The following is a 21,428-nucleotide window of genomic DNA, read 5'->3' as shown; positions in this document are numbered from 1 at the left end:
CAATCTACCTGTCGCAAATGCATCTGTCCATGACAGTATTGGTAGGAGTGACCACCGCACAGTCCTCATGGAGACGAAGTCCCGTCTTTGCACTGAGGACACCATCCAACGTGTTGTGTGGCACTATCACTGTGTTAAATGGGATAGATTCAGAACAGATCTAGCAGCTCAAAACTGGGCATCCATGAGGCGCTGTGGGCCATCAGCAGCAGCAGAATTGTATTCCAGCAGAATTGTATTCCAGCATAATCTGTAACCTCATGGCCCGGCATATTCCTCACTCTACCGTTACCAACAAGCCAGGGGATCAACCTTGGTTGAATGAGGAGTGTAGAAGAGTATGCCAGGAGCAGCATCAGGCATATCTAAAAATGAGGTGCCAACCTGGTGAAGCTACAACTCAGGACTACATGCATGCTAAACAGCGGAAGCAACATGCTATAGACAGAGCTAAGCGATTCCACAACCAACGGATCAGATCAGAGCTCTGCAGTCCTGCCACATCCAGTCGTGAATGGTGGTGGACAATAAAACAACTAGCGGGAGAAGGAGGCTCTGTAAACATCCCCATCCTCACTGATGGCGGAGTCCAGCACGTGAGGGCAAAAGACGAGGCTGAAGTGTTTGCAACCATCTTCAGCCAGAAGTGCCAAGTGGATGATCCATCTCGGCCTCCTCCCGAAATCCCCACCATCACAGAAGCCAGTCTTCAGCCAATTCGATTCACTCCACGTGATATCAAGAAACGGCTGAGTGCACTGGATACAGCAAAGGCTATGGGCCCCGACAACATCCCAGCTGTAGTGCTGAAGACTTGTGCTCCAGAACTAGCTGCGCCTCTAGCCAAGCTGTTCCAGTACAGCTACAACACTGGCATCTACCCGACAGTGTGGAAAATTGCCCAGGTATGTGCTGTCCTCAAAAAGCAGGACAAATCCAATCCGGCCAATTATCGCCCCATCAGTCTACTCTCAATCATCAGCAAAGTGATTGCACTATCGACGACACCTTCCATCAAGCGGCACTTACTCACCAATAACCTGCTCACCGATGCTCAGTTTGGGTTCCGCCAGAACCACTCGGCTCCAGACCTCATTACAGCCTTGGTCCAAACATGGACAAAAGAGCTGAATTCCAGAGGTGAGGTGAGAGTGACTGCCCTTGACATCAAGGCAGCATTTGACCGAGTGTGGCACCAAGGAGCCCTAGTAAAATTGAAGTCAATGGGAATTGGGGAAAATTCTCCAGTGGCTGGAGTCATACCTAGCACAAAGGAAGATGGTAGTGGTTGTTGGAGGCCAATCATCTCAGCCCCAGGACATTGCTGCAGGAGTTGCTCAGGGCAGTGTCCTAGGCCCAACCATCTTCAGCTGCTTCATCAATGACCTTCCCTCCATCATAAGGTCAGAAATGGGGATGTTCGCTGATGATTGCACAGTGTTCAGTTCCATTTGCAACCCCTCAAATAATGAAGCAGTCCGAGCCCGCATGCAGAAAGACCTGGACAACATCCAGGCTTGGGCTCATAAGTGGCAAGTAACTTTCGCGCCAGGCAATGACCATCTCCAACGAGAGAATCTAACCACCTCCCCTTGACATTCAGCGGCATTACCATCGCCGAATCCCCCACCATCAACATCCTGGGGGTCACCATTGACCAGAAACTTAACTGGACCAGCCATATAAATACTGTGGCTGCAAGAGCAGGTCAGAGGCTGGGTATTCTGCGGCGAGTGATTCACCTCCTGACTCCCCAAAGCCTTTCCACCATCTACAAGGCACAAATCAGGGGTGTGATGGAATACTCTCCACTTGCCTGGATGAGTGCAGCTCCAACAATACTCAAGAAGCTCGACAGCATCCAAGATAAAGCAGCCCGCTCGATTGGCACCCCATCCACCATCCTAAACATTCACTCCCTTCACCACCGGCGCAGTGGCTGCAGTGTGTACCATCCACAGGATGCACTGCAGCAACTCGCCAAGGCTTCTTCGACAGCACCTCCCAAACCCGCGACCTCTACCACCTAGAAGAACAAGAGCAGCAGGCACATGGGAACAACACCACCTGCACGTTCCCCTCCAAGTCACACACCATCCCAACTTGGAAATATGTCGCCGTTCCTTCATCGTCACTGGGTCAAAATCCTGGAACTCCCTAACAGCACCGTGGGAGAACCTTCACCACACGGACTGCAGCGGTTCAAGAAGGCGGCTCACCACCGCCTTCTCAAGGGCAATTAGGGATGGGCAATAAATGTCGGCCTCGCCAGCGACGCCCACATCCCATGAACGAATAAAGAACAAAAAAACTTGAGCTCATCCAAAATTCTACTGCCTGTATCCTAACTCGCAACGAGTCCCATTCACCCATCACCCCTGTGCTCACTGACCTACATTGGCTTCCAGTCCGGCGATGCCTCGATTTTAAAATTCTCATCCTTGTTTTCAAATATCTCCATGGCCTCCTCATGTGGCTCGTAGTTTAATTTTATTCTGATAACACTCCTGTGAAGTGCCTTGGGACGTTTTTACTACATTATAGATGCTATATAAATGCAAGTTGTGTTGATTACAATGAATTTTGGATCTTTCATCAGCTTGTACAAACTAACAGTGATGAAGCAAAGATGTGAAGTTATTGTTGTGCTGTTCTGATGCTTGAAATTCATAACAGTTCTGTAAAACAAATCACAATTCAGCCTTGCCTTGATTGAAACTGTAATGTGGGTGCAAATTCATTTGTTTTAAAAAATTCCCCAGACCATTATGCTAAATCAGTGTAAGCAACTATACAACTTTAATTAAGGAAGCAATTTTCACTTCAAGATGCAGTTGCTAAGAGAATGAACTGTTCAATTAAAAAAAATTCTAGGTATGGTTATTGCCCATTAACAGGAATGACATAGTGGTATTAATTAAACATTTAGCAGGGTCTGCTATCCCATTTTTTTCAAGGATACATTAGACAGGTTCTGTTAATAATGAAAATGTTAAATAAATTGAGTAAGCATGAATAATCAGTTTCTTGGTGTCATATTAGCAAAACACTCTGTTTTCTTGCACCAAGTCCTGAGTTATTGTGCCTCATACCATCATTTCAGTTGAGTCCAAAAGAGTAAAATGCAATTTTCTGGCCTGAGTAATGTGGTGGAACCAAAAACAAATGTTGGTTTTATTGAGCGTTACAGATTGATTTCTGTGAAAGTAGAAAGCTGTGCTGTTGTTGGATGTGATTGTATGGTAATAATTCATGTGAAGGAGTACAAAAGTTTGTAAAATTAAATGTAACGAATAGAGTGGCAAGATATCCCAATTTTACTCCGTCATCACCCCCTCCTCAAAAAACCTATCCTTGACGCCTCTGTCCTTGCAAACTACCACCCCATCTCCAACCTCCCTTTCCTCTCCAAAGTCCTTGAACGTGTTGTCACCTCCCAAATCCATGCCCATTTTTCCCACATCTTCATGTTTGAATCCCTCCAATGAGGTTTCTGCTCCTGCCACAGTACTGAAACGGCCCTTATCAAAATCACAAATATATCCTGTGTGACTGTGACGATGGTAAACTATCCTCCTCATCTTTCTCGACCTGTCTGCAGTCTTTGACATGGTTGACCACACCATCCCCCTCCAACACCTCTCCTCCGTCGTCCAGCTGGGTAGAACTGCGCTCGCCTCGTTCCGTTCTTATCCAGTCATAGTCAGAGAATCACCTGCAATGGCTCCCACATCATTACCTCTGTTGTCCCCCAAGGATCTATCCTTGGCCCCCTCCTATTTCTCATCTACATGCTGCCCCTCGGCGACATCATCTGAAAACACAATGTCAGATTCCACATGTACGCTGACAACATCCAGCTCTACCTCACCACCACCTCCCTCAACCCCTCCACTGTCTCTCATTTGTCACACTGCTGGTCCGACCCTGAGATTACCTTCCGACCACACATTCGCTCCCATCACCAAGACCGCCTACTTCCACTCCGTGACATAGTCAGTCTCCGCCCCGCCTCAGCTCATCTGCTGCTGAAACCCTCATTCATGCCTTTGTTACCTCTAGACTTGACTATTCCAATGCTCCCCTGGCCAGCCTGCCATCTTCCACCGTCCATAAACTTGAGCTCATCCAAAACTCTGCTGTCCATATCCTAACTTGCACCAAGTCCTGTTCACCCATCACCCCTGTGCTTAATGACCTACATTGGCTCTTGGTCCGGCAAAACCTTGATTTTAAAAATTCTCATCCTTGTTTTCAAATATCTCCATGGCCTCGCCCACCCCACCCCCCCAGCTCTGTAACCTCCTCCATCCCTATAACCCTCTGAGATCTCTGAACTGCTCCAATTCTTGCCTCTCCTGCATCCCAGATTTTAATCATTCCACCATTGGCGGCCATGCCTTTAGCTGCCTAGGCCCTAAACTCTGGAATTACCTCTCTAAACCTCTCCACCTCTCTCTCGCTTCCTTTAAGTCACTCCTTAAAACCTACCTCTTTGACCAAGCTTTTGGTCACCTGTCCTAATATCTCCTTATGTGGCTCGTGTCAAATTTTGTTTGATAATCGCTCCTATGAAGCACCTTGGGAAGTTTTACTATGTTAAAGGCGATATATAAACACAAGTTGTTAAGTGTAACAATTGTTTTGATTGTCTTAAGAGCTTTGGAGTTCACCATGCCCCTCCACCTCCAACTTCTTTGGAGCTCCAATCTGGTTGAGTAATGTTCCTGACATCATATTCAACAGAAATTTATTATCTAAGGAATTTTCCAGAGTTCTAGGTAAATACCACTTGGGACAACTTGCAGACAGGTTTGTTGGAGAAGTTTGTGGTCAAATGGTGAGCAGCTGAAGTTTACCTATCTCCGTTGCAAATTAGAGAATTACATTCCTATTGTTTTCTTATCATTCTTTGGGATGTGGGTATTGCTGGTAAGGCTGGCATTTATTGATGACCCCTAGTTGCCCTTGAGAAGGTGCTGGTGAACCTTTTTGAACTGCTGGAGTCTGTGTGGTGAAGGTATTCCCACAATGCTGTTCGGTAGGAAGTTCCAGGATTTTGATTCAGCAGCAATGAAAGAACAATGATATATCTCCAAGTCAGGTTGGTGTGTGACTTGGAAGGGAACTTGGAGGTGATTGTGTTCCCATGCACCTGCTGCCCTTGTCCTTCTAGGTAATGGAGGTCACAGGTTTGGAAGGTGCTGCTGAAGAAGTCTTAAGAATTTGCTGTCGTGCATCCTGTAGATAGTACACCCTGCAGCCAGGGTATGCTGGTGGCGAAGGGAGTGGATGTTTAAGCTGGTGGATGGGGTGCCGATCAAGCGATCTGCTTTGTCCTGGATGATGTTGAGTTTCTTGAGTATTGTTGCAGCTGCACTCATCCAGGCAAGTGAGATTATTCCATTACACTCCTGACTTGTGCATTGTAGGTGGTGGAGTTGACTTTCTGGTCAATGGTGACCCCCAGGATGTTGATAGTTGGGGTCTCGTCTATGGTGATGCCATTGAATGTCAAAGAGAGGTGTTTAGATGCTCTCCTGTTGGAGTTGGTACTTGTGTGGACGCAAATGTTACTTTCCACTGATCAGCCCAAGCCTGGATATTGTCCAAGTCTTGCTACATGCGAGCATGGGCTGCTTCATTATCTGAGGAATTGTGAATGGAGCTGAGCACTGTGCAGTCATCAGCTTACACTTCTGACCTTATGCTGGAGGGGAGGTTACTGATGAAGCAGCTGAAGATAATTGTGCCTAAGATGCTGCCCTGAGGAGCTCCTGCCGTGATGTCTTGGGGCTGAGATGATTGGCCTCCAACAGCCACAGCCATCTTCTTTTGTGCCAAGTATGACTCCAGCCACTGGAGAGTTTTCTTCGTGGTCCCTATTGACTTTAAATGCTGCCTTGATGTCAAGGGCAGTCACTCTCACCTCACCTCTGGAATTCAGCTCTTGTGTATAAGTTTGGACCAAGGCAGTAATGAGGTCTGGAGCCGAGTGATCTTGGTGGAAGTTAACCAAACATCGGTTGGCAGGTTATTGGTAAGTGCCGCTTGATAGCACAGTTGACGACTCCTTCCATCGTTTTGCTGATGATTGGGAATGGGCTGTTAGGACGGTAATTGGCCATGTTGGATTTGTTCTGCTTTTTGTGGACAGCACATACCTGGGCAATTTTCCACATTGTTGGGTAATTCTGCAGCAGAGGTCTTCAGCACTGAGGTAATGATTCAATCAGATTCAAGATTGAAACAAACTAGAAAGATTAATTTTATGAGGTGATAAGAAGAAAAAAAATCTGCATCCTTAATCCTTTTGTCTCAGCCAAGATTTAGATCAGTTAAATGAAAAGCAGATGCTCATGAACACAGTTTGATTTCTAATTTACAAAAGCACATATGGTACCATTGGAGATCAAGGGAGGTGTACTTTAATCTTAAACAGGATTGTATGAACATCTGAGAAACGATAAACGTTTGAGAGAAAGCATTGAGACTGCTGAAAGCAAAAAGGTTGAGATAAATATTGGTAAATTAAAAATTTATCAGAGGGGAAGAGACTTTAAACAGAAAATATATTTTCTTCCTTTCCAGAGAAATATTAAAAATCAGATACATATAAAGTGAGGGTTCATTATTAATCTGTCTCATGAATTCTTGTTCATGTTCATAAATGTCATTACTCTAAACAGCTGCATCCTATTGAGTCAGTATTTGACTCGTCACTAATGAAAGTTCTCGATTCTACAGTTCATTAAAAAAGTTATAGATTTTTAAAAACGCAGTTTAATTATACACGAGAGCTGTACTCTGATTCTGGCTTGTAAGCCTACATAGCCTTTAACCCTAAACTGTCAAAACTCCAGTCAATGAACGGAACATTTTTTTAAGCAACTCGCTGGATAGCTGAGTTTTTTCTAAGAATATGTGGCAAAATACTTCTTTCAGGTTTGGCCTAAACAGTCTTTCATATGGATCATATGAGACTAAAATTATCCTAGATTATGGTCTTGTAGATAGGACATCCGTGCCCAGTAGTGGAGCTGACTTTGTAGTGCCTGCTGCTACTTTTTGCTGCAAAGGCCAACATTTTGCAGTAGTTAAGAGCTCTTTTCTCTAATTTGATTTTAGTATTTTAGCATGGAGGCAGATTTTGCAGAGGACCCCAGCTAATCAAGGCAGACTTCCAACTCCCATAAGACATTATGTTTGTTGCTTCTGTTATTGGATTGCTTTTCCTAGCTCTGAATGGCTTGAGAGTGGTTTCTGGTATTGGACCACCACTGTAAAAACCAAGTGTACTTTTCAGCCAAGCATTTTTGGTTTTGAGTTTTACTGAGAAAGAACGAACTTGCATTTATATAGCGCCTTTCATGACCTCAGGACGCCCCAAAGCACTTTACAGCCATTTAAGTACTTTTGAAATGTAGTCACTGTTGTAATGCAGGAAACCCGGCAGCCAATTTGCAAGGTCCCACAAACAGCAATGTGATAATGACCAGATAATTCATTATTTTTTAGTGAAGTTGGCTGAGGAATAAATATTGGCCAGGACACCAGGGAGAACTTTCCCCCTGCTCCTCTTCGAAATAGCATCGTGGGAACTTTTACGTCCACCTGAGGGGACAGACGGGGCCTCGGTTTAGCGTCCCATCCGAAAGACTACACTGAAGTGTCAGCCTCAGTGCTCAAATCTCTGGAGTGGAGCCTACAACCTTCTGACTCAGAGGCGAGAGTGTTACCACTGAGCCACAGATGGCACCTTAACCTAGTAGTGTAGCGCAAATACCTGTTCCAGTTACTATTACAGAATTCTACCTAATAAATTTTAATTACTTAAAAGGACAGTCTTTTCATTCAGTCTATGATTCCGGCAAAGCTGAGGGATTTAGCATTGAGTGCACCATTTCCATAGATTTGATCAACACCAGGGTAGTTGGTACATAAGTTTCTTTTTGCCCAGAGCATTTTTCCTCTCTCAATTCAGACAGTTGAAAGTCTATAGGCAGGTGATTCATTCCAGAAGGGATTTCACATGTATGGCGGTTCCTATCTACCCAAAGTCACCATCCTGATTTAAGGTTGGGATAATTAGAGATAGTTTTCTTACAAGAAAAGTGATTACAATTTTTTACATCAGGAGAAATGTTGAATAGGATAATAGAAAGGTGAGTAGCTCCTCTACAGAATTCTCTTGATTCTCTTACGATTTTACATCAAAGACCATAACTAAATGGAAGTTACCTAAATTGGTCTTCAGTGATGTGAAAAGGTAAGAAAGGGTCGGGTAATTTCAAGTTGTCAATACTGTTGCTAAGGGGCAATCAGCTTCCTGTTTTCTTCATAGGGGGCTTGTAGCTTAGATTTACAGTTAGCCTATTCTGAAATATTTAAGGATGCCATTCCTCTTTTGAATAGCTTGATGGATTTTAAGAAGGTTGCAGATCTTGATCATGGAATCTGTTGTTTCTATTCAATCTGCACGTTCAATAAGATTGTTTTTTTTTGCTTTTCTACCTATCTCCTGAAGGCACTGACTCTTACTGGGATATGGCTGTATAGGTACTTTTCCAAAGTGCAATTCATCGACAGTGAATGCTGGCAGGCTATCTGACCATGGGGGAATGTCACAGTCAAGCCCAATCCTGTCCACTGGCCTTTAAGATGCCTACTTTCCAGCAGAGGTCACAGGATAATCAGGATTAGGAACACTGGCTAACTTTCCTCTCCCTAACCAGGGGCTCCAAATAGAACTGTAGTGCCTCTACTACCACATCAATTGTAATCAGAGGCTTAGGGCGTAATTTTAGCCTGGGATCAGGGTGGTGGAATTCTGGTCGGGAAACCCGGAAGTACAGGTTTCCCAAACTTCCTTACGATTGTGACGTAAGGGCGTCATTTTTTTTCTTTTTTTGCCGGTTTCCCGCCCGATAGGCCAGCCTGATTGACAGGGGATCAGGGGTCGGTCATTGGGGAGGGGCGCCATCGTTGGTGTGGGTCGGTGATAGTTTGGTCGTGGGAGGGGGGGGTCGCTGCACATAGGCTTGTTGGGCCTGGGGGAAGCACTCCTGCTCCTCTGGGCCCGCAAGCTGCGCTATAAAAGCACTTACCTTCAGGCCTTCTCGCCTCCTTTCTCACTGTGTGAAGGAGAAGGCCTGGGAACCCCGGCCCTCAGAGGCTAAAATCAAAAAAACTTTGAAAATGGAGGCCCACAATCCCTAAAAGTTTTTAATGCCTGATCCGCCTCCCGAGAGCGGGTTGGTGTTCCGCCCCCGTGAAAACCGGAAATGGGCGGATTGGGGACGGGTTTTAGATTTTAGCAATTTTTACTCCCCCGCCCCCAACCCACAGTTTTTCCAGGCTAAAATCATGCCCTCTGAATTCAACCTGGCCCTTACAAGTGGTGTAATTCTGGCGCACAATGCCGTTATCATCTGGCCCATTGGAGCAGCTGGAGACTGGAGGGGCTCGATTTTCACTTGACCCCTTTCGTCAGGCGGGCGCAGTGCCTGATTAAGTTCCCCGACAGACCGAGCCATTTTCATGGTTGGGCTTCATTAAAATAAAATCGGTGAGCTACCAGTGCTATAAGAGTTTCAATTTAAAGGGGAAGGCCAGGTTGGGTGGAAGGTTCAGCAGAAGGTGGGAAGATTTTTGTGGAGCCAGATTATTCATGCTCTTCAACCCAGAAAATTCTTAACACTCAACATGTGGCAGCTTAGGAATGGCCTCCAGCGAGCCCTTTAAGGACTGCTGGTTTGCCCATTTTACATACAGTTCCAGTGGACTGGGTTTGCACGGTATTTGTGTTTCAAAATTGTATCGGGGTACTATGTATGTCATACAACCCTGACTTGAATGCATTAATGAGACTCCCTCGCGGACACCTATTTCCTGGCCTGCTTTGATTTCGGGCTCATTATTGCCCCACTCCCTCCAAACAAAAAACAGGGCAGTAGAGAAACCAAATCCGGCCCCTGGATCTAAGTAACAATCACCTGAAGGTAAAAGTTCTGATGAACTGTCATCGACCTGAAACGTTAACTCTGTTTCTCACTCCACAGTTGCTACCTGACCTGTTTGCCAGCATTTTCTGATTTTATTTCAGATTTTCAGCATCTACAGTATTTTGCTTATGTTTTAGTGTTTAAATCACCTGAGGATGTTGTTAAGGGGTAATTAAATGGAATGTTGCCCAGTTCTATCTATTGGTCCTTTCCCGCGGGGACACATCAGTATTATTCCTCTTCCTTTTCTCCTCCCTTCCCAATTGATATTATTTAGTGGAAGTATACAAGAACTTTACATCAATTTTTAGGTAACTAAATCCAAGATATTCTGTATCATATATGCATTTTCCCTGTGATTTAGAATTATCATTCTAGTTCTTAGATTTGCTTGTATAATGCATAGCAGGGAACAAATCTGTAATCTAATTTCAGGAGTTACAGCTTCAACCCTGAGTTTAGGTAACAGCCTTGAAAGTAATTCTCTCCTATATTTTTTGTTAAATGTCCAGGATTTGAAATTCTAGTTTTAATCTTATGTTTTCACCAGTGGTCCTATATCTGAAAACCATGCAAATTCAAGAACTTGTTGACTTGTCTCATGTCAGCAGTGATATTTAAGAATGGTGGTATGGGTTTGTACTTTTGGATACAAATACTTTATCTCATCAATAATAAGTAGTGTATCTTCAGTTTAATTTTTGTGATTTTTTTTTGGACGCTTTAAAGTTTTCCTTGACACTCGCAGATATTAAAGGTATTTATAATGCCATTATAGCTTAAAAACTGTTGGTGATCCTTCATGGGAAGCCTGGCAGCTAAATGCTCTCTTTGCCAAAGTAATGGCTTCTGTTATGCATCCTTGGAGACCTGAAGTTAACTTCCACTTAAAATGGAGCTTAAAAATAGTTTCATGCATAGTTACTCCGTAAAGAAACATTTGTGGGATCTCACTATTATCAATTGCCAGCAAATGCTCTGATCGGTTGTGATCAATAGAAACACGCAGTACCTCGAGTCTCATTAGCAGGTCGCATCATACTGGGTTGCTCCACTATCGGTCCAATGTTTGTAATCAAACTACTGACTAAAAATTCTGAAAGTTCAATAGATTGTTTTACACAATCTTGGCCTTTGAAAAGGTCTTTGATTCTGTCCATTGCTAGGCTGACACTGAGAGTGTGCCACCAAAGGATCTGCAACATTTCAATTGTACGGTAGCACCACTGACTGTATTCACAGTGAAAACCAACTGACCAATATGTTCTGCAGTAGGTCTGGTGCTCGAGAACATGTTACGGCCCCAGATAGCTATGGAATTATGCACTGAAATATGACTGAATAATGGCAGGTCATGGCTTTATCACAGATTTGTGCTTCACTGGTGAAGTAATTTTTTTTACTAAAAATGACTAGCAGCTGCCAGAGCCCCTCAGTTATCAATCGAAAGAAACTACCAGCATTGATGTGAAAATCAGCTGGGCTAAGATGAAAGCAATGCATTTCCATCAACAGCCTTCATCAGCTTCTTGTCTGCAAGTTGGAAATAATACTTGACAACTGCATTGAACAATTTATACAACTTGGTAGCAACATTCATATAACAACGGCACCATTGAAGTAAAGCAAAGGATCGATCATGGCATACCTCATGTCTTCAACAATACCTGTGGCAGAGTACAATAGCCAGCTTGCAAACTTATGGTCGAATCTTTCATGGTATCATACCACCAACACTGCTGTATGATGCCAAAGCTTGGACTCTGGTTAGGGCCTTTGGTCTGTGATGTTTATACCATCTACTCGGCAGCAACGGGGAGCAAAGCATCACAAGTGTTGCCATCTGATCAATTGTCTCTGATGCTGGTTAAGATGTTCTACTTGCCGTTCAACAATCCCTGAAGGTAGTAGTCAACCTGACCATTTCTTGCCAACCTGTAACCACCAGAATGGAAGCTTCCCCAGGAGTGGTGACATGCTTGCTGGGCTGATCCTCAACTCAGCATACACCAAGACTCATTCTGCATACTACCTGGTCAACATGGCTCAGGATAGAAGTGCCTGACATCATCGTTTTTCCGAAATGATCGTATGGCCATGTAAACTTGACTTCATTTCCTTTGACTCTTGCTAGTAACTGTCCCGAGATGTCATAACATTTGCACTTGACTATTATCAAAAATGTCTAAATTCTGTGTCTAATTTAATATAGTATGATATAGTTTAGCTTCTAAAGCAATTATGATTTATTTTGATTCAATATTCACGGTAGTCAAATAATTTTGACTTGTTCTGGAGATATTTTCTGTCTGAAAAAACTATCTTTTGTCATGATTACAACTTGCACTGACAATATTGTTTTTCACTAGCATTGCAGAATCAGCATTTGTACAGTGTATAGGCAGAGTGTCATATTTCAGTTTCATACAGGTTGAAATATCTCACATGGGTTGCTAAAAGTTGAAAACTAAGTTGGGTTTAATTTGAGGGTTTTCAGTAAGAATTCAGGTTTTTTTTCACCATTCTGTTGGAGGGGAGGGAGGGAAAAGTGTGGAAAAGTATTTTGGTTCTATTGCTTGATTGTTCATTCCCCAGTCAAGCAATAGTGCACTCTAAAGTCTGACTGCTTTTTAGCATACTTGTATGCGATTCAGAATTTTCATGTCTGTTTTCATGGTGTCAGTGATTCATGCTTTCGTACAGTTCCAGTCACCCATGTGACCATTCTTCAAGTGTGGGCCTGGGCACTGAGTATGCAACAGCTATTAAATCGTGTGGGCCATTACAGTCAACCCTATCCCCATGTGGTGTCCTTCTAGCAAGGTTGCTTTATAGAGATCTGGAATCGGGTTCTTTCTGCCCTCCCTCCACGTCACTCCCCCAGCTCCCCCCTTGAACTACTGCCCGTGGCTACAATATACTGAACTATTGGGGCAAGAAGTAGCTTTCAAGGGCAAACTACATATGTACTGAGGTAAATATATTGACATGTTAATCGAAACTTGATCATATTTTATTTTTATTTGACTTTAGATGTTGTTTGTTTGGCACAACCTACTGTTCAGGATAAAAAGTGCATCCTTCCATTTACTTGCCAACAGATGTTCTAAGCAGCCATCAAAGCTTACACTATGTCTGTTTTTCTCCCATCAAGATACTCCTATTGAAGCTCCTGTTGCTAATGGCAATGCTACTGCATGTACAACCTTGAACGAAGACCTTGATATTTTTGGCCCCATGGTTTCCAATCCTCTTCCAACATCGGACACACAGTTACACCAGGTAAGCTTTGAGCATTATCATGTGGTCTGTTTGCTAGGGAAAACAAGGGAATATGTTTGCAGGTTTCCTACATCATCTGTTCCTTTAATTACCGGAGGTTGTTATTCACTTCACTTGACAAGTGATTAACTCAGAGTTTATGTATTGTGCTGACTACTCTTTAAGTTGCATAATTTTGCAGCATTTTGGATTTTGTTCACCTATAGTACTTGAGGCAGAGCAGGTTTATGGCACATTGTTTTAGTATAATGTGTGTGGTGTGACCTTTTGCTGAGAAGTCCTAGCAGCTGATTTATGATAGGTTGAGGTGGGAAGACTGAATTAGTAACAGTTAAGCTCTCACTCCTGGAGATGGCCAGTACTGTTAGAAACTATGGTGCAGAGGAATCTGAATTTTTTTTTTCCACCTTTATTATTTGAGCAGAGACTTTTTCTGTTCTCCCAAATCATGCAGCCAAGAGGTACATTCTAGTCCTAGTCCATCTCCACTGCCACTCTCAACCAGCAGGTGAAGGGGTGCAGCTCGGACAAGACTACAGCTATTTCTACCCTCCCTGTGCATGGGGAAGCATCTGGCCTCAACTTTCTGCTTCCTCACTATGTTCCTACCTTTTTAATAGGATGAGATTTGGAATTGCTCTGACGTTGACCCAAGTCGGTGTTGCTGGTTGCTTAACTGAATGGCAGGACATGGATTCACACTTTCAATTTCCCATTCAGTGAATTCCTTATTTATCTTAGCTGTATTGTCAGGGAGGTGCTGAGTTGCGATGTGATGTTTTCCCATCTGGGGGTAAAGAGTGATAGAGGAAACCAGAAATGGAGTCAGTTTGACCATTGACATGCACCTGGCAACGTTGGTCGCTACTAGCAGGTCGCCAATTCTGCCTCGTGATTTTTTTTTTCTCCCTGCCTCCCCCCTGCCCCCCAAGTTGAAGGTACTGTCTTTTACTGCCATACCATAGTACTACCTCATTATTAAGGCAGTACACCAGGAGGACTGGTTAGCAGCAATACAATGACAACTACTTGCATTTATGTAGCGCCTTTAACATAGTAAAATGTCCCACGGCACTTCACAGGAATGTAATCAGACAAAAATTAACACTAAGCCAAAGAAGGAGACACTAGGACAGGTGACCAAAAGCTTGGTCAAAGAAGCAAGTTTTAAGGAGGGTCTTAAAGGAGAAGAGAGAGGTGTAGGAGAGAGGTATAGGGAGGGAATTCCAGAGCTTAGGACCTAGACAGTTGAAGGCACGGCTGCCAATGGTGGGATGAAGGAATTGGGAATGGACAAGAGGCCAGAGTTGGAGTAATGCAGAGTTCTCGGATAGTTGTTACGCCGGAGGAGGTTAGAGGGATAGGGAGGGGCGAGGCCATGGAGGGATTTGAACACGACGATGAGAATTTTAAAATTGAGGTGTTTGAGGACCTGCAACCAGGGTAGGTCAGCGAGCGCAGGTATAATGGGTGAACGAGACTTAGTGCGAGTTAGGATACAGGAAGCAGAGTTTTGGATGAGCTTAAGTTTATGGAGTATGGAAGGTGACAAGCTGGCTAAGAGACCATTATAATAGTCGAGTCTGGAGGTAACAAAGACCATGGATGAAGGTTTCAGCAGCAGGTGGGCTGAGGCAGGGGTGGAGACGTGCAATATTATGGAGATGGAAGTAAGCAATCTTGGTGATGGAGCGGATATGTGATCGGAAGCTCAGCTCAGGGTCAAAATAGGATGGCGAGGATACGAACAGTCTGGTTCAGCCTAAGACAGTGACCAGGGAGGGAGGTAACATTCGTGCCAGGCAATGATCATCTCCAACAAGAGAGAGTCTAACCACCTCCCCATGACATTCAACGGCATTGCCATCGCTGAATCCCCTACCCATCAACATCCTGGGGGTCACCATTGACCAGAAACTTAGCTGGACGAACCACATAAAAACTGTGGTTACAAGAGTGGGTCAGAGGCTGGGTATTCTGCGGCGAGTGACTCACCTCCTGACTCCCCAAAGCCTTTCCACCATCTACAAGGCACAAGTCAGGAGTGTGATGGAATACTCTCCACTTGCCTGGATGAGTGCAGCTCCAACAACACTCAAGAAGCTCGACACCATCCAGGACAAAGCAGCCCGCTTGATTGGCGCCCCATCCACCACCCTAAACATTCACTCCCTTCACCGGCGCTCCATGACTGCAACGTGTACCATCCAAAGCAACTGCAGCAACTCACCAAGGCGGCTTCGACAGCACCTCCCAAACCCACGACCTCTACCACCTAGAAGGACAAGGGCAGCAGGCACATGGGAACAACCTGCACGTTCCCCTCCAAATCGCACACCATCCCGACTTGGAAATATATCGCTGTTCCTTCATCGTCACTGGGTCAAAATCCTGGAACTCCCTACCTAACAGCACTGTGGGAGAACCTTCACTACACTGACTGCAGCAGTTCAAGAAGGTGGCTCACCACCACCTTCTCAAGGGTAATTAGGGATGGGCAATAAATGCTGGCCTTGCCAGCGACGCCCACATCCCATGAACGAATAAAATAAAGGGTGGAATCGGTTTCTGGGGAATGGAGTTTGTGGCTGGAGCCAAAGATGATGGCTTCGGCCTTCCCAATGTTTAATTGGAGGAAATTTTGGCTCATCCAGGACTGGATGTCGGGCAAGCAGTCTGATGGCAGATGAGGGGTCGGGAAAGGTGGTGGTGAGGTACAGCTGGGTGCCATCAGCGAACATGTGGAACCTGACTTGTGTTCTCAGATGATGTCGCCGAGGGGCAGCATGCAGATGAGAAATAGGTGGGGGCCGAGGATAGATCCTTGGGGGACTCCAGAAGTAATAGTGTGGAGGCAGAAGAGAAGCCATTGCAGGAGATTCTCTGGCTATGACTGGATAGGCAAGAGTGGAACCAGGTGAGGGCAAACCCACTCAGCTGGCCAGCAGAGGGAGAGGCATTGGAGAAGGATGGTGTGGTCAAGATATGTGATTGTGGGAAAGATGGGCACGGATTTGGAGGTGACAACATGTTCATGGCATTTGGAGAGGGAAGGAAGTTTGAGATGGGGCTGTAGTTTGCAAGGTCAGAAGGGTCAAGGGTGGGTTTTTTGAGGAGGGGGTTGATAACAGCAGATTTTAAAGGGCAATACCTGAGGAGAGGAAACTCTTCACAATATGAGCTAGCATGGGGGCCAGGAAGGGAAATTGATTGGTCGTCAGTTTAGTCATTTAAAAGGTGCCTACTTCCTTATTGCCGTATAAGAATGTCACTGAATGTTTCTCAGCTTTGCCCCTGGAATCTGAATCTATCAGTACAGCCTTTTAGCTTTTCCTCAGGGCCGACAGTTTTTACAATGCTTGTCTGTCGTAACAGCACAACTTAAGATGCAACGCTCGCTTGTGTAGCCACACCTGCACGATTTGCTCATCAGAACCCCTTGCCTGTAATCTGTGTGTATAAGTACAGCAAACATTGAATACTATTCAGGAGCTGTGCTTTATAGTCAGTTTCAAGAAGTTCTAACTCTGCATCTGTGTTTGGGTCCTTCGTGGGGCACCCATTGATGTCCCTCTTATACAGTCCATTTGCAAATTGTGTCCAGTCAAGCCTTCATTAATTCCCAATTGGGACCTTAATGTCTTTGGCAGATCAGTTACAGTAACTAATGTGGCACCTCTGTCGGGGACCCTCACTTCCTGAAATGTACAACTGTGTTGTGCTCCTATGGTGTGGAGGATGCCTGATGCTTCCTTCACACACTACAATGATCTCACCATCCATCCTCTGCAGGGGTGTTGGCCTGGGGCTAAGAATTAGCTTAATTTTAACGATAAGTTTAACATTATTATGATTCTATGATTATGACACATTAATGTGTAGCAAGTCCTGTAGTGTGTGGAGAATACAAACCATTTGAAGAATGAAGACCCTACTATCTAGGTAATCTTTTCTGGCACAGTCTATCGTTGTGACCCTGAAAACAGCTGATTTTGTTTTCAGCTTATACCTCCCAGAAATGGAGTTAAGATCCCAAAACACCCCTTGGAGATGAGATTTTCCATCCCCCTCTTCTGAATTTAAACCACGGTTGAAAAAAATTAAAGGATCTCATTATATCCACCATGGTCCCTTGATTTGCAACTTTAAAGCTAGCTTATTTTGAGCATTTGGTTTTGTGTGGGGATTGTATAAAAGGGGTGCATGAGTGCACCATTATTAACTTTTATTTCTGATCATGTTGGTGCCATGTTTGGTGAAACTGATGTACTTCATGTTTTGAAGGAACTGGGTTCAATGTTTAACTCTCGACTGTAATATTACTAATGAAATGTAATCATTTACCTGCTAATATGTAGCTTCTTCACTTGCTTGACAAGGCAGACAGTTGGAATGTTTGTTTGATTTTTGTTTTTTTTAATGGGTGTAGGGTTAAAAAGAACATTTGGCTGTCTCATAAGAAATTGTCTCTCAAATAAAACTGTGCTTCTCATCAGCTCAGCATGAAACCCTATTGTGACTGGCAGTTGTGTGGGAGTCTGCAACTTGCTTGTCTGCCCTCCCAACTGTGGGAGGATGCGTGGGGGAAAAGAGGCTTTGATTTAAAAATTGGCAAGATTAAGGAAAATGGAAATAAAATGTGACCCTGTGCTGACAGAATTTGCCATTTGGTACCATAGGAGTTGCATAAAAATGAACACCTAAAGTTTAATTTGAATTATCCTGAGGTAATGAAAATTGATGCAAATGTTTCAGCGAAACATCTGCACCAGCTGCAGATTTCAGCCTAACTGGGTATGTTTCCAAAAAAAGGTATGAAGGAAAAGCGTCATCAGTCTGTAAAACCTAGCTTACAACCCATAATCTAAAATGCTTGAAATGTATTCACAGCCCAGTATTCCTCTGAATTTTCTCTCCAGAAGATTGCTTTCGTTCAGTGGTCCACGGCCTCTCTAAATTTAAATAAACTCTCAATTGGTCAATCACTTTCACATTGTGTAACTCAAAGTAATGTATTTCAGCTGCTGAATCTTTTCAATTCTTTTTAATAGAAGTATATAAAAATATTGATTTGAAATCTGGGTAACTGAAAACGAGTAGTAGAGCTAGGGAAGGAGGAAGAATCATATCTGCTGTGTGTCTATAAGGCTCTTTAACATTATTATTTTTAAAGAGTAGAATTCAAATGCATTGATGCAATGAGTAAGTAGATGGGGTAGAATTCATGATTGATAGGGTAGAATGTACATGGTCTGGAAGGAGCACTCAGTGCCTTTTTTATTGCATTTGGTGGTGACGTGTAGAAAGTGTATTTTGCTATACAGCAAGAGGTCATCAATTTGTGCATTATAAGATAGAAAGTCCTCCTGTGGTAGTGGAGTGGAGGAGGTGGTGGAGAGATGGAAAGAAAAAGATAGGAAGACTTGCCTTTATACAGTGCCTTTCACGACCTCAGGACATGCCAAAGCGCTTTACAGCCAATGAAGTCCATTCGAAGTGTAGTCATAGAGTCATAGAAGTTTACAACATGGAAACAGGCCCTTCGGCCCAACATGTCCATGTCGCCCAGTTTATACCACTAAGCTAGTCCCAATTGCCTGCACTTGGCCCATATCCCTCTATACCCATTTTACCCATGTAACTGTCCAAATGCTTTTTAAAAGACAAAATTGTACCCGCCTCTACTACTGCCTCTGGCAGCTCGTTCCAGACACTCACCACCCTTTGAGTGAAAAAATTGCCCCTCTGGACCCTTTTGTATCTCTCCCCTCTCACCTTAAATCTATGCCCCCTCGTTATAGACTCCCCTACCTTTGGGAAAAGATTTTGACTATCTACCTTATCTATGCCCCTCATTATTTTATAGACTTCTATACGATCACCCCTTAACCTCCTACTCTCCAGGGAAAAAAGTCCCAGTCTGTCTAACCTCTCCCTATAAGTCAAACCATCAAGTCCCGGTAGCATCCTAGTAAATCTTTTCTGCACTCTTTCTAGTTTAATAATATCCTTCCTAGTCACTGTTGTAATGTAAGAAACGTGACAGCCAATTTGCGCAAATACAGGAAGGTCCCACAAACAGCAATGTGATAATGATCCGTTAATCTTTTTAAGTGATTTTAGTTGAGGGATAAATATTGGCCAGGACACCGGGGGGGGGGGGGGATCTTCCCTGCTCTTCTAAATAGTGCCGTGGGATCTTAAACGTCCACCTCAGAGGGCAGATGGGCCCTTGGTTGTACGTCTCATACCAATGACGGCACCTCCAACAGTGAAGCACTCCCTCAGTACTGCACTAGAGTGTCAGCCTAGATTTTGTGCTCAAGTCCCTGGAGTGGAGACTTGAACCCACGACCTTCTGACTCAAAGGTGAGAGTGCCACCCACTGAGCCACGACTGACAACCATGACAAGTCCCTAAACTGACTCTGACTGTGATCAAAAGTGGACACAGTTCCAAGACCTGATAGAGCTTATACAGGGTTTATACAGAGCAGCTCTGTAAATTGGAATATTTATACAGTAATTTATTTACCCTGCGCTCAAATTTTCTGTTCAGAATTTGTGCTACTTTGATTCAGAAATTACAAAAGCAAATTGCAAAAATTCAAGGTGGTTACACAGATCTGCAAAAAGCTTGTGAATCGCTGTGAAGCACATTTTATGTATAATACATGCTTCTTACTACACTCAGCATTTTGTGCCGTTTGTTTCTCAAACAGTTGCATTTCTTGGGAATTGCGACTATTTAAAATGTAGAATATTTTCTACAGTATAGCTGACCTTTCCAAGCTCAGTTTCATTTTCGCATTTAGCCCAATCCCCCCTTGTCTTGTGATCTGTAATACCCTGATGTACAATCAAAATTTTAAAATGAAGTGCATGACCCTGCTTTTTCATTCATAAGCACAATCAATACTAGATTTTTTTTCAAATAGCAATGCTGAATTGTAGAAAAAATTCTACTGAAAATTGTAATGTTTAAAATTGGAATTGGAAAGTTTAGTTGATCTTAAGTTAAATTTTTAAAAAAAAAAAAAAAAAATAAATTAAAATAGAAAATAATTTAAAAAAAAAAATTAATATATTAAAAAAAAAAAATAAAATAAAAAATTTAATTAAAATAATTTAAAAAAAAAAAAAAATTTAATAATATTTATAAAAAAAAAAATTAATATATAAAAAAAAAAAATAAAATTTAAATAATATTTAAAAAAAAAAAAAATAAAAATAAAAAATAAATAAAATAAAAATACAATAATAATTAATTATAATTTAAAATAATATTAATTTTAAAAAATATAATATTTAAAAACAAAAAAAAAAAAATAAAAAAAAAAAAAAAAAAAAAAAAAATAAAAAAAAAAAAAAAAAAAAATTAAAAAGGTAAAAAAATTATTTAAGAATAATTTAAAAAAAAAATTAAAAAAAAATAATTAAAAAAAAAAAAATTTAAATTTAAAAAAAAAAAAAAAAAATAAAAATTAAAAAAAAAAATTTAAATTAAAAAATAAAAAAAAAAATAAATAAAAATTATATTTAAAAAAAAAAAATAAAAAATTAAATATTTTTAAAAAAAAAAAAAAAAAAGAAAATATAAAAAAAATAGAGTTAAAAAAAAAAAAATTAAAAAAAAAAAAAAAAATAAAAAAAAAATTTAGAAAATAAGAGTATAAAAAAATAAAATAATTTAAAAAAAAAAATAATTTAAAATAATAAAAAAAAAAATAATTTAAAAAATAAAAAGAAATTTAAAAAAAAAAAAAAAAAATAAATTTAAATATAAAAGTTTAAAAAATAAAAGTATATATTTTTAAAAAAAAATTAATTAAAAAAATAAAAATTAAAAAAAAAAATTTAAAAAAAAAAAAAAAAAAAATTAAAATAAATATTTAAAAAAAAAAAAAAAAAAAAAATTAAAAAATAAATAAATTTAAATAAAAAAATTTAAATAAAATTAAAAAAAAAATAAAATATTTAAATTTAAAAATATAATATAAAAAAAAAAAATTTAAGAAAAAAAAAAATATAAAAATATATATATTTAAAGAAAAAAGATTTAATTAAAAAAAAAAAATTAAAAAAAAAAAATAAAAAAATAATAAAATATTAAATAAAAAAAAATTAAAAAAATAAAAAAAAT

General features: G+C 41.6%; 1 protein-coding gene across 1 annotated transcript in view; it reads left to right on the top strand.

The window, feature by feature from the left end:
- The window catches only part of smap1 (small ArfGAP 1), a 311,358-nt gene that overhangs the window by 218,593 nt on the left and 71,337 nt on the right, over window positions 1–21,428 (top strand). Inside the window, exon 9 of the mRNA XM_067984029.1 lies at window positions 13,159–13,286. Coding sequence (XP_067840130.1) covers window positions 13,159–13,286 — 128 coding nt within the window. The remainder of the gene's footprint in view (window positions 1–13,158; window positions 13,287–21,428) is intronic.

Source organism: Heptranchias perlo, chromosome 5 (genome assembly GCF_035084215.1).
Source record: "Heptranchias perlo isolate sHepPer1 chromosome 5, sHepPer1.hap1, whole genome shotgun sequence".
In the NCBI taxonomy this organism is placed as follows: domain Eukaryota; kingdom Metazoa; phylum Chordata; class Chondrichthyes; order Hexanchiformes; family Hexanchidae; genus Heptranchias; species Heptranchias perlo.
The sequence above is the reverse complement of the archived record's forward strand: the minus strand, read 5'-3'. Positions and strand labels throughout refer to the sequence as shown.